Source organism: Populus nigra, chromosome 3 (genome assembly GCF_951802175.1).
Source record: "Populus nigra chromosome 3, ddPopNigr1.1, whole genome shotgun sequence".
Classification (NCBI taxonomy): Eukaryota; Viridiplantae; Streptophyta; class Magnoliopsida; order Malpighiales; family Salicaceae; genus Populus; species Populus nigra.
Window position 1 is genome coordinate 10,346,065 of NC_084854.1, and position 14,745 is coordinate 10,360,809.

General features: G+C 32.5%; 1 protein-coding gene across 3 annotated transcripts; it reads right to left on the bottom strand.

Annotated features, from left to right (window-relative positions):
- Positions 1-951: 951 nt before the first annotated feature.
- Positions 952-6,225, bottom strand: LOC133689198 (VIN3-like protein 2). 3 transcript variants are annotated; one of them, XM_062108985.1, is made up of 5 exons: positions 5,922-6,225; positions 5,622-5,701; positions 3,785-4,460; positions 2,754-3,073; positions 952-2,352 (listed from the first exon to the last, which is right to left on the bottom strand). In XM_062108985.1, exons 2-5 carry the CDS (start codon positions 5,638-5,640, stop codon positions 1,175-1,177), a joined length of 2,193 nt encoding a protein of 730 aa, XP_061964969.1. In that variant the 5' UTR covers positions 5,641-5,701; positions 5,922-6,225; the 3' UTR covers positions 952-1,174. The 3 variants fall into 3 exon arrangements, with proteins under 3 accessions (XP_061964969.1, XP_061964966.1, XP_061964967.1); XM_062108982.1 differs by having other exon boundaries at positions 5,894-6,225; XM_062108983.1 differs by having other exon boundaries at positions 5,622-5,721; positions 5,894-6,225.
- Positions 6,226-14,745: the final 8,520 nt, after the last annotated feature.

Here is a 14,745-nt window from a genome sequence, read left to right on the forward strand (position 1 = left end):
TTGGGTATTTACTATCTATTATTATTTATTGATCCATAAAAATTAAAATAGTTAATATATATATATATATATATATATAATGATAAATATTATTTGAATATGTGTTTTATATCCATATTAAAGTATGAATATATCACAATTTATTAAAAAATATAAATATTTTAAAAATATATTTATATAATATAAAATATATTTCAAATTAAATTTAAATACATTTTAATAATAATCATATCCTATCAAATATTCTTCGCTCACTGTTATATAATCTGAGATGGTATATCACCATTGGGTTCCTTTTACCTTCTTGTCGTGGTAGATACACACGTGGCATCAGGAAATAGTTTGGGACCCACTAGCTAATGGTTCCACTGAGTTTCTGCAACCCCACTTGAGGACATAAGCGTAACCCTACGGGTCTGAATATTCAGTATGGCAAGTAGTGAGACACCAATGGGTATCACAAGAGTTTCCTGTATGCCAAGAAAAAGAGAGTCTTGTTTCATGTCATTACTGCTTACAAAATTGAGGCAAAAAGGACACCAATGGTGCTGCACAGGAAACCATCAAAACAGCACAGACCATCCAATAATAAGAGACTGTCAGCTTACTCCGCAACCCTATGGTCTCGTTTGAAGATCCAAAAGTTACAGGTGAAACTGGACGGTTTAGCTTGCTATTCATTATTAAGCTCAGGCCTCAGCATGTAAAGAAACATATCAATCTTTACACAATAATGCATCACCCAACACCAGCAGAACGACAATCAAGTCATATACGCCTGTAGGATTTATAACAGGCCATATCATTCAGAACAAGTTTTTGAACCATGTTGAGGACCTAGTTGGATCGAAAGCCTCCTAAATGAACCAATACACTCCATGTTTGCAAAGAGCACCATATAGTCTGGTTCCATTGCCATGCTCTTTATCAGTATGTCTGCTTATAGAACTGTTCTATTGAATGAGATGGATGCTGTATTATAAAAGTTAATGAATCCTGACATTCTTGCAATATAAGAATGACAAATACTGATAATACATGTGAATGATGATAGTCTGAATGAAGAATTTTAATGGGATCTAATTAAAGAATTACTGCCACACAGTCCCTTGGCGGGTTTGTGCACAAGGGCTATTTAATTTGATCTTAGTCAAAGTAACCATAATAGGATTTGTCAATGCCAGAGCTTCATGCAGAACCCAGATGGCACAACTGATGATCTCCTGCTGGAAATACATTCCGAAAAGGTGTCCACGATTTGCTCTGCTAGAGAAGCAGGATCTTCAATAAAGGTATCAACGAATGTCTTCACAACCCTTACCTCTTGCTCTGTTGCCCTCAAGCCATACCAAGTCAAGAATTTCTGCCGGAAATTCTTCTCGATATGTCCCTCACACTCTAACCATCTGATTATCTTCACATAATACTCAAAGTCCCTATCTGAATTACCATTTGCCATGCACTCCTCGTCTCGCCTTTCCCCACTTCTCTTCTTTGAAGTGCTGCCATCTTGGGGCTCCTCCCCTTTTCCAGACCCATTTACTATGTCTTTGTCACTGGATTTAAATCTTCCATTTCTTCCTTGCCCATCCTTGTGCATTTCCAGTTTGCAGGGAGTAATGGGCAAGCTAGCTTCAGAGTTGCTCACAAATGGCATGCATTCCATGGCAGTCTGGACAGGGGCATCTGACCCGTTATTGGTAATTAACTCAATGATTTGACCCTCTGTCAAGCGCTTCTTATCAAGCATTTGCATATCAGAATTGAGCTTGGAGCTTACCACCTGTGTGGCATGTTCCTCATCTAGCAAGGGAATTGCATCTGCAAGGGTGCCAGAGAAATTTAAAGCACCATTGGACTTGTTGGCAGAAACAATTTTATCACTGTCCTTCAAACAAGTACGATAATTGTCTGCTCGATTGACAATCTGATCATTGCATGGTGGATTGTTATTTGTTTCATCCTCCACAGAAGACGGATTAGAGAGGCTGCTACAATTGGTAATTGGGCTTTGACTTCTTTCTACTATTGAATAGTTTAGGACTTCTTCCTGAGTCATTCCGGTTGAGCACTGAACTTCACACGTACCCAATTCTCTTACACCATTGAACGGAACAACTTTAAAATGATACTCTGTGGCTGGAGATAGACCCGCGACAACATATCTTGTATTTGGCAAGAACAGTCTGCAAGTAGGTTCTGCTGGATAATCCAGATCATGACCTTTACGATGCCACAAAGTATAACCAACAATATCATCAGCTGAAGAATCTTCATAACCCAAAACCAAGGCAAGGGAAGTCGAATGTACATCTTCGAAGTTAACTGTGATTGGAGCAATCATGTTTGAATCTGTAGAGACATGAGAACACCTAAAGGTTATTAATGCTTCCCTAAGAGTCAATACCTCAAAAAACCAGCATTTTGGACAACAGAAAATATTTCCAACAGCAACGACCTAACTTTCCATGATCAAAAGTGCCCATGTTTCCATGATGCATTCTGGAATTACCAGTCCTGGGATAAAAATCTAACTTTTTGCAGCAAGTAAATATATTATGCTTCATGTAACACATGCAAAGTTTTTGGAATGTGCTCGTTTTTTTATGTTTCGATGACATGTGCTCCTTGGCACTGTTCTCTAATGCATTGTGTTTTAGAGATGGTTGCTTAATTCTCCAGTTGTACTAATTTTGCTCTTTCTCGGTGAAATCCTTATGTCACAGCAAGAAAACACAAAAACCAACGGTTACCTTGCATCTTCGGATCAGGCAATGGATGTGAAATGGTGTTTGAAAGCATTTTGTCCAGTGACTCCAAAGCAAAAGTGCATAGTTTCTGAACCTCTGATCCTGAAGAAAGCCTGTTAACAATACCTCTACCCATCTTTACAGGTAAACCAATTAAAGGACCCACTTCAGCCTCAAGTTTCGTTGCAGCTTCACCAACAATCTCAAGAAGCTTCTGATACTTTTCAGTCCCATTCAGAAGTTTCTGGCTTAAGGATACACGATAGCACAGAATGTCTACCCTCCTGGTATCTTTAGCCATCATCAATTGTTTTCTCCAGCATCTGAATAAATTCAAGAGACCAACACAATTAATCAAAACTTTATCTTTCAAATTCAAAATTTATGTTTGTGTCAATATCATGTGCCATTCAAAATCAGATTTTGCAAAGGACATGACATATCAGGAATTGTTCTATACAGTGATTTTCCAAGACTAGCAGTACATCTGGTCGAACATTTGCTACTTGCACTAAATTTATGGCAGACATAATTCTCAGGTTGCATGAAGAATGTGTTATCCATAGCCCATGTACAATTGTCAGAACTATTGTGGATGTTCATGCTGGATAGAGCAGGTGGTATTAAGAAAGATAACCAATTTAACAAATCCAATAACTAAAAAGTAAATTGTCTCACACTAAGGAATTAGTCTGTTAAACATGATGTGGAAACTATAGTTTTACTCTATAGCTCTGATAATGGATGTGGAATACATGAAAGAGCTATGATTCCGCAGGAGGGAAGGAAAAACAGCAACTTAATTTGCTACCAAATGTGTCATGATACCCACAAACTGTTTAAAAATCAGAATTCCATTGATGAAGAAGGGGAGAAAACGGTACATAGGGCTGAAAGTACTCCAAGAATTACCAAACACCAGTATGAACTGTCTCAAAAGAGAAACATACCCACCAAATGCAAACATGCCAAACAGCGAGGGAAAAAAAAACAGAAGTAAAATGCCAAAATACAAAGAGAGACGGAATAAATACCCTAGCAAATCGTTAACTTTCCCACAAGAAAAACAGCGAAAGCTCCCATCAAGTCTACCATGACGTCCATTTTTCCCTATTCCAGAACTTTCCTGTTTTAAGGCACAATCAAGATGGCATGACATGCTACAGGCAACACCTTGAAAAGGAGGCTCTGAGCTGCAAATTAACCACAGGCTGGGATCTTTGTTGTCATCGTACTGACGACAGATACAACATGAACACCTCTTGCAAAATGTGTCAGCTGGTCTTAAGGTAGCTCTACATGCTGAGTTTTTGCAGTATACAGTATTGCCTTGATCACTGATCCCATTGTTGGTTGCAACACAGCTCAATGAAACAGGTACCCGAGAGGGGTTATCAGTTTTCCTCTGCCTTTTGGAAGCTCCCTGAATGGATGCAGCAGATATTTTGGTCTCGAGATCAGGTGAGGCCTCACATTCCCCAGATTTTTTTTCAGATACAAGTTTTAAAAGGTGCTCTATGATTTTCAACTTTGTCAAGCCTGTATATTTTCTTTCTTTTCCCATCTCTGCACATAGGATCTGCAGAATCTCCTGACGGCTCCATGACTGTAGTCTTTCAGATGCACCTGGCCACTTTGATAATTGATAGACAAGTTCTCTCTTTTGATTCATACTTAACTTACTGCATTTTGACGGATCAAGAGCACCTCCTATGTCGCATGGGAAAGAAAACAAAGATAGAAAGAAAATATGTCTCAGAACAGACTTTAGATTAGTTAAAAGAAGAATCAAAGAACAAGGAGACACGATGCTATATTTGTTATAAAAAAAAACGGAGCAAAGGTAGAATGTCAAACTGCATGTAAAAACACATTAAAGCATGCTTTGCATTATAAACTAATGTAAATCTTAAATTTGCAGTAAATTAGAATGACTTAGACCAATTTGCTTTATATGTCAAAACAGAAGAAAGCAGAGAAAATGATGATCTTATATGAAAGACTGCTTAACCAACCACATGTAACCAGCTTGGAGTCAGCATGTTTCCATTAACAACCAGTTGGGAGACTCATTTGAAAAGCTTGATCTAAATTTCTTTTCCTTTCTCTCGATACTATTAAACAACTTGTTACCATTTTTCAATAAGCTACATCAAAACATACAACAAGATAGTTGACTGAAATTAAAAGAGACATTCCAACTACATCAAATAATCAAACACTTTCACAAAGAATGCTCTGATATAATTAATTAAAATCACCAATCATACACGCGTGAATTATAGAATCACACAAATCTTGATTTGACTTTGAAATGTCTCTGCCTCTGGGCTTTTCACAAGAGTCATTGGAAGTGTTACTTCAAACAGTGGAGTGCCCGAAAGATAACAATCCATTATATAATATATAAACTTGCTGCTTCAATATAAATGCATTCAGATTCTACATAATGCAGAGAAAGAAACCACTTTCATTATAGAATCAAACAAAAATGCAGTTTACCAGCCTTGAAAACTCACCCACCAAAGTCTATTTTCTTAAACATAAAACTGAATATCAGTAAAAAGACTGGTGATCACAAGTTCAACCACTACTCTTAACCAGCGTCCATAAAGCTGTAATTTTTTCGTCACATATAAAAAACCCAAGAAAAGAAACACTAATCGACACCCAAATCTTAAAACAAAATTTTTTCAAATTAATTACCATGCAGATTACAAATCCATAGCAAGATTCTGACTTTAGCCCATGAAAAACAACAGACAAGAGAAACATTTAATGGCTCACATCACAAATCTTCCCAAATCCAAACCAAAACCTCAAAAAAGAATGAAATCCAACACAATTAAATCAAAACACAATAAAACTTACCCTCAAAAGGCAAATCCATTGTAGAATTATCAAAGAACAAAAACCCACTTAGCACATCACATTACCAACGTAACCCCAACCTGCAAAAGAGACAAAATCCCTAACACACCATCACATAAAACAACACTAGCTAGCTAAACACAGAAAACCAAAAACGGAAACTTTGTATATATAACAAATAAAAATAAAACAAACCCATATAAAAGAAAAAAAAACTGTGTATTTGTTATGTGATAGGGAGAGAGAGTGAACGGGAAGGGAAGCAAAGATACCCAAGAAAAGGGCACTTGGAAATTCTACCACAACAAGCGAATCCATGGATAAATAGACATGCTCTTCTCTTCTTCTCTGCTCTGCTCTTCTCTTCTCTATATATGTCTAAAAAATAGATAGAGAGATATTATTATTATTATTACTCTCTCTCTTTCTCTCTATCTGTGCAGTATAGGACTATAGGTCAGTTTTTAATATGGTGAGTGAGGACGTATGGGTCCTCCTTTAGTTTTCAGGACCCCAAAGCTGTGCAGTGAAAGGAGATTCGAGGAGGAGTTGTTTTTGCTGGAGAGAGAGAGAGAGGGAGGGAGCAAATAAAAAGAGGAGAAAAAAAAACAAGTAAATAGTCCTGTGGGGGAAGATACGCTATGTAAAGCGGGTGCATGCCATCTTCTTTTTCTACCCTCTCAACCACCTTCCCTTCTTATTTATTTATTCTTGCTTGTGCGAGTAAAAGACAGGGAATTATGCCATCATTTACGACTGACAGCATCCCGTCGTGGTACAGTAAAATGTTTTAGATACAGAATTCTTATTTTTGATGTGTATAATATAAATTGAATCTTACATCTAAACGCGACATACTTTATAACGTGGTATGAAACACGATCCTGTTATTGAAACTAATAATACAAGGTTGTCTGTACTATGGAAGTTATCTTCCAAGTTCTATCCGCAGTTAAAAAAAAAAAAAAACACTTGGATCGCAGATGGGAACAAACAGAACATTACATGTTGATATTTTGACTTGTGTTCCATGCCTTTAGAGCCCCAAAGCCAACGGTGTCATATTCTTTTATCGGCATCCCAGCAGCAACAATCCCCTCTAACATGTGATGTTTTTGGCCATGCTAGAGAGTGATCAAGTGTAAATTATCTCATAAAAACGACCTTTTTTGGGTATCCGAGATGATGGCCATGAGAAGAGGGGATTCGGAGGATTTGCCTGCACCGATATTGAAAGGGGTAAATTAGCCAGCCCAGAGGAAGTTGCTCGCAAAATAAATAATAGTGATGCTTTCCATGGTAGGTGGTTTTCCTCATTCAGCAAATGAAAGAAGCCCTTCCTTCCATTTCTATATTATATTCCCATCTCGAATGATTTCTTTCTTTAGATATATAACATAATTGAGGGGAAAGTGGAATACTTCAAAGCATTGTGCATATTTTAATCCCCTGAAGAAACCAACAAGTATGAGTATCAAATAATTAACACACACCTTTCTCTTTCTCCATCGCCATGGTGCCTCAAAAAGCTACAACCTTTATTTTCTTTTTCTTTTTTTGAAATATTTCTTCATAAACTATAGGTTTTTGTATTTGTGACAAAGATGCATACCTCCCCAAGAAGTTGACCTAAGTTAATTTATTAAGAGCTAAAGCATTGTTTAATTGTTGCTGGAATGTAGTTTTGTTGCTAATTAACTGCCCTAAATCTCCTAAAGGAGATATTGGATTTTCTTCCCCAAGGTGCTCATTTTGATTATTTGCAAAGAGGTCCCTTTTTTTTTAAAAAAAAAAAAAGAATATGAAAGTCAACATGTTTTAGAATCTTGAGTTTTTCATGTAAAAAAATTAATCCCAGTCGGTCTAACAATGTCTTTTATCATATAATAAGAAGAAATGAATTCCTGCTCGCATATTATGTGAGAACCGCATGAAATATAAATTTTTATATTACAAGCAGGAGAATCACAATCATTGATACATGATGTGAACGTAAAAGTGGTTCGTGAAGCATAATCAAAAGATAAATTGGATACGTTTCTATTTGGTACTGTGATGCCAATATAAAAATGGTTAAAGAAACATAATTAAAAGATATAAAGTATATGTTATACTAGTGATTGCTTTTTAAAAAAAATTTATTTGAAAATATATTAAAATAATTTATTTTTTAATTTTTTAAAATTTATTTTCAACATTCACATATTAAAACGATCTAAAAATATAAAAAAATAAAATTTAATTTAAAAAAAACACTTATAAAACACAAAAATAAACTCAAATTAAATTTAGAATTATTTAAAAAGCAAAAAAGGTGACAAACGGTGTCATTTTTTATACAAGGACAAATATATGGTGATTTCAATGAATATGTCTGTTTTCTAAACTAATCATGATATTAAAAAAATAATCATACTGATTTTTTAAAAAAAAATTAAATTGAAATCGGTTCAAATCGATCGGTTTCAGTTCGATTATTTTAGAACAAAAACAAGCTTTTTTGATTTGGCTTTGTTTTTTCCAGTTTAGCTTGGTTTTTTTTTGTCTGGCTCGGTTTTTCTAATTTGGTTCTGTTTTTTTTAATTTGGCTTAGTTTTTTTTTCGGTTTGATTTTTCCGGTTTCATATTTATAAAACTAAAATCGAACCAGTCGGTTTTTTTAAAATTTTAATCGATTTAATCAATTTTTTTCATGATTGAGTTTTTTTAATTATTTTTTTTAATTTTCTTAATTTCATTAATTTTTTAATTTTCTTGCTCATCTCCCCTCCATCCAGTTTTATATCATGTTGATCATAATCCTGAAGCTTCCCAGCTTCTTTCCCCACGCACGCACGCACGAACGCATTTCAACCTCTTGATCTCTTGCTCCTTCCGGCCTACTACCAGACTGTAGCCATTTGGGTGGTGAAGTTGAGAGTCAATTTATTGGTTGCTGTTGAATGGTCGTAATTAATAGTGTGTTTGATATTGTAGTTGCGGGTGCTTTTCAAATAGCTTTTCATGCCGAAATGCATGTCAATGATGTTTTTTCATTTTTTAAAAATTATTTTTGATATCAGCACATCAAAACGATCCAAAAAATACAAACCGCACTTAATTTTAGTACAAAAAAATTTAATTTTAATAAAATATAATTACAAACACAATACCAAACAGTATCTAAGCACACACTAACACGTTGGCATGATTTTCAAAACAGCTATATTATTCAAAGACTCAATTACATTACATCGCCGCTGCTTCCATATGGTCGTAAACGAAGCTTGTCTTTCCTTATATACCACAATTAATTTAATATTTTTCCTAGAAAACAACACAAGACTCTCAAGAGCCTAGACAAATGACGTAGGGCCCTCCCAATCACGTTCTACAACCATGTCGAGCCAAATATTAATGGAAAATCTAGAGAACGGGGTTTTATTATTATTATTATTATTATTATAACAATCATTTTGTTTTTCTCAAATAAAAACAATTAAATTAATATCATCTTTTCATTATGTTTCATTAATTATAAAATAAAAAAAAAGCAATATTTTAATATTAAATTAATTAAAAATTAAATTTTTTTATCAAACTTGATCTATATTTCACATATTATGAGTTTTGAATATCACCCCAAGTTTAGAAGATTAACTTGAATTTTTTTGTTTTTTTTTTAAACTCATGTTTTTTAAATTTCATCCTTCAACATTTATTTAATTGAAGAATGAATTCTATTATTTTTTTTTATTTACTTTCTATAGAATTTCTCATTGAATTTGAAAATATCTCTAGTTACCTCGAGTATTTTTATTTTTTATTCTTTGTTAAATTTAGCTTTTCTAAAAGAAATTAAATTGGTCCAGACACGTGGGTTACCCCGGTTTCACATGCTTGGACCTTTTTAGCCTTCTCTTTTTTTATTGGTTTTTTTTTTCCAATTTGATCCTTCACAATTGGATCTTCATTGATTTTTTATTAGTTTTGTTTTTCAATTCCATCCTTTAATATTTTGTTAATTTTTAATTAGACAATGTAATTTATTTTGGTTTGATGTTTTTACGCTTACCATGACCTCAAACAAACACCCTGATATTTAGTTAGTTTTTAATTTTATGAGAGTCTATTTTTTTTATCAATTGGTAAATAAAAAATTATTAAAAAATAAATTATTGAACCTGATTAAGTCCATGACTCGAGTTACAAGTTTGAATAGTTAACTTCAGTTTGTTAGAAATCGAGTTTCATAATTTTTTTCAACTGCACAAATAATTACTAATTTACTTAATTAAATGTGTGCATAAACTTTTAAATTTATAATTGAGATTTTTATGTCAAAAAACACGTATAAAATGCAATCATAAATTTTTTTTGTGTTGAAAGAAAAATTTATCCAATTCAAGATGAAGCGAAAGTGAAATAGCTAGTATATCCAATAACTTATGAAATTCTAGCTAAAGTGATAATGGTTTTTTATTTCTTTATAGGAGATCATGGGTTTGATTTTTATTAACGTGTGTAACAATAAGTTTATTTACAAAATTAAAAATAAAATCAAAATTCATTCTTCACCCTAAAATACTAGCCTTAATTTAAATCCAAAGATTTAAAGAATGAAACATAACTCTTTAACTATTAAACTAATTTTGTAGGTGTTTCTTTTAGTAATAAGAAATGGAAATGAAAATTTTATTTGCACTTTATAAGTGTTTGATTGAAAAGAATAAAGTGAGAATGGAATGAAGAGTGGAAATGATAATGAAAATTAAATATGGTTTCAAATCCACTAGAGAAGGTGGGAATAAAAATAGAAAATTATTTATATTTATTGTATATCAACTTTTTATATTATTATAACCTCCCCTGTCATTGTCATGTTGACCACCACCACCATCACTATTGTATGATAATTTTTTTTCATAAATTATTTATAGTTTTACTTGTTGTTGGTTACTAGCTCATATTAAAATTCATTATATAAATACTTGTATAAATATTTTATTTTTTTAATATGAAATTGGAAGCCAATCAATATATATACTTTATATTAACAATAAAAAAAACTGTATTTTTTTAATATAGAATAAAAATTTTTTGATTTAAATACTTCAACTTAAAAAAAAAATAATATCTTTTCAATATAAAATAAAATAATTTTTGAAAATTTATTATTTATTACATGTAATGTAATGAGCTGGTTTAACAACTATTAATATAACTAACGATTCACGAGAAGACCAGACCATGAGAGATAAAGGAGATAATCTAAGGGGGCGCCGACATAATAAAATTTGTCAAAGAGAACAACATCAAAATATGAATCGATATGGCTAAGGTTCTTTGTTAGGGATGGTACAATTGACGTCTAGTTTTTTGCCACCTGGATTTCTAGCATGCCTAATGCTCTGATTAATCATTTGATCAGACGGCCGTCTAACCATTATCGGCTTCAAGTCAACAGCCCCAATTGTGTTTGACATTCAACTTTGTACTTGCGTTATTGGGAACTTCGAGCAGGCCTGAGATGGACCGGGGTTATTGATAGCGTGACTATACCTTTAAATTTCTTGGATGTGTAGTTACGTGGGGTATACTTTCTTCTTTTTTTTAGTGTTTTTTATTTAAAAATATATTAATATATTTTTATTAATTTTGTTTTTAATTTTTAACATTAGCATATTAAAACTAAAAAAAATTAATTTATATTTTTTCAAATAAAATGAACTTTTAAAAAGTATAAAAAAAACAAAAATTACTACACTTCCAAACATTAGATCAGATTTAGAGCTAGAATTTAATCACTCTCTTGTGTCTAGCTTGATATAGTTTTTTCACCAGTATTATTAAACTTAACCTAATTTAATGGGTTAATTTAGTGATTTAATGACCTGAAATCTTATTTTAGTAGAATTTTACATTAAATTTGATGAGAATTGACTTTTTCAAATCTAATCAATCTGATAAGTTAATATTTATCTCGATCGATGTATATATATACACATATATATATAATCTCGCCTGGATTTTGATCACATCGATTGAGATAAATATTGATATGTCAGGTTAATATTTTAAATTCAATCAATTTGATAGGTCAATTTATGAGTCGATTAATTCAATTAAAATTTAAATGAGAGTTGATTTGATTTGATTTGATTTTTTATTTTAAAAAATAAAATAATATCATTTTAAATTAATCAAAATTAATTTAAATTAATCTATTTAACTTGAGTTAATAACTTTGTTTTTTACTGCGGGTGCATCTATAATGTGTATATATAAAGATACTGTTGTTTTCTTTTCTTGTGTACACTATTTGGCGGTTCTATCTTTCCTCCATGTCTTTCTCAAGAATGTTAGGGATAACATGATATAACGTTTGGTAAAATCTAGATATTTGATTTGAATAACAATAATTAAGAATTAAGTTTTTAAAGTTATTGAGTTTTATCTTATAATAATAATAAAAAGCTCGGTTTGATGATAAAGAATTAATTAGTCTCATAATTAAAAATTAAGGATTAAAACTTTCAGAGGTGGACGATCAAGTTCTTCAGTTAATCCCCCACTATCGAAGACAAAGGAAAACGAAACGCACGATGGAAACCATGCTTGACAGTCTAGAAGTTCCAAAATTCAGCATGCAATAATTTCTTTTTTTTTTTTTCTACTTTTGAAGGTAGGTGATGGATGGGTCAATAACCTGCTTTTCTTTTACGGCAGAATACATGGTGCTGCTTTTTTGCATATCAAGACTATGTTCTATTTCTCAATCCACATCAATTCTCATACATTAAATCAAATTCGATCTTTTCTATTCGGAAAAAAAAACTATTTACGCTGGGAATTCATAAAGATTTATTCAGCATATATACTCTACGTCCCCATTATAAAATTATAAAACACTCTCAATTCATTGAATATCCACGAGAGAGTTCGTGAAAAATACAATTATTGGGAACAATTTTGGACGGTAATGGTGAATATTTATGATATGAATAGACAGAAGAAGATGTGCCATACTGACATAGGATCTTCAGCCCAACTTGCATTTTGTTGATGCAAAAAGGAGTGTTCAACCGCTTATAATGATAGGAAAGAAAATACTTGAAGAAAAGAACAAATACTAGTTGAAAGTTTTGATGACGAGGAACCCACTTATGGGCCGGGGGTGAATAATCTCATGCATGCTTGAGCAATGATCCTTAAATATCTCAATACCAGGAGACCATGTCCCTATAATTAATGAATGATATTGCAATCCTAGTTGAAATCTCGACCTCCTCCTCCGCGTAAAAAAGAAACAAAGAGGAGAATCCGAATATGAAGTGGGGTTTTTCTTGGGAGGAGAGAAGAATAGTTGCTGAATTATTTGTTTTTAGAGGTTTTTAAGGAACACAATACTAGAAATTCATGCATCATGATGGCACGAGAAATTAACTACATACACATGATGTCCAGATTTGATAGGAGCACATGAACAACACTACTAAAATATGCCTCAAAATCCCAATGTGAAATGGACGGCAAATATGTCCAATCGTAGCCACCGTCTGCTCCAGAAAACAACAACAACAAAATAAGGATAAGGCGTAAGGTCATGCATGGACGGTCTCTGACTTAATTGGCTCAGTTGAGGTTTGTTTTCCGTTTAGGTCACGTAATTTGGAACTGTTCGAGTATTTCTTCTCGTGCTTATGGAGAATGTAATCATTTTAATGTATGCGTTGTCAATAAAATTGTTTTTTATAGGAATAGGAAGTTGTGCTTCGGATTAAATATGCAAGAAGGCAACAACTTTAATTTCAAGTGCAGTTTGAGTTTTACAAAAATTAAAAAAAAAAAAACAATAAAATGAATGCAAAAGTAATTGGTTTTCAAGCGAAAGTTTAGCTCAAGATTTTAAAATATAAAATTTTAATAAATTTTAAGAGCAACATATATTTGCCCTTGTGTTATCAACTACTTCACAAAATACATAAAAGCCAATTCATATGCTCATATAACATAAAAGATAATATAAACATTTGTAAAAAAGGATTTGATATACCGATATGGTCCATTGAATAATTAAGATAATGATTGATTATGCTCAGAACTTCAACGGTAATATGATAGTGGAGCTCTATGATAAATAGAGAATCAAGTGTTCTAATTCCTCACAATATAGACCGAAATTAATGGTGTTGTATAAGTTGCTAATAAGAATGTTAAGAAGATTATTCAGAAGATGACACTCACCTACAAATATTGGCATAAAATGTTACCATTTTCCCTTTACGCATACCGCATAATACTCAGAAATTCAACAAGAGCCGCCCTATATTCTTTGGTATATAGAATAAAGATAGTGATGCCTCTAGAAATGAAAATCCTATTATTAAAGGTTTTGGTATATTCTAAGCTAGAATAAACGAAGTGGGAAAATGTGAGATATAAACAGCTAAACATGATAACTAAAAAAATGATAACTATGTTTTGTCATTACCAACTCTACCAGAAAATAATGGCTAAAGCATATGATAAGAAGTTTCGACCTCGAGTGTTCCAGAAAGAGGATCTAGTGTTGATATTGCACTTACCAAAGAAGGACCGAGGTAAATCGACACCAAACTACAGGGGTCTTTACATAGTGAAGAAAGCTTTCTCAAGGAGAGCTCTAATGCTGGATAGAATGGATGGAAAAGATCTAGCTAGACCCATGAATTCTGATTCTATAACGATATACTATGTATCATATATTTAGTTTCTTTCAAAGTAATAAAGTAAATTTGGCTACGGATTCTTGGTATAAAAAACCTTTCTTTATAAATTATATGATCTCAAAGCATTTGAAATCCTTTTTCTAAAAAACAAATCTTAACGATATGTATTTGAAATGAAGAAAGACCATCTTTATCTAACATCATAAAGAGGTTATCCCTTACAGTCCCATTTTTAATCTTGATTGCATTCTTGAAAAGAAAAAACTAGACTTGGATCACACCCAACACTGAGGGAAAAAAAGAAATGTGTAAGTAAACAGAGCAAATTGATGAAATGCATACATGGATCTATGAAAGTTAGAACCTAACACTAGGGGGCATCATCATAAAAAAGAAGAACAAAAGGTAAAAAAAGAAAGAAAAAAGAAAGAAGT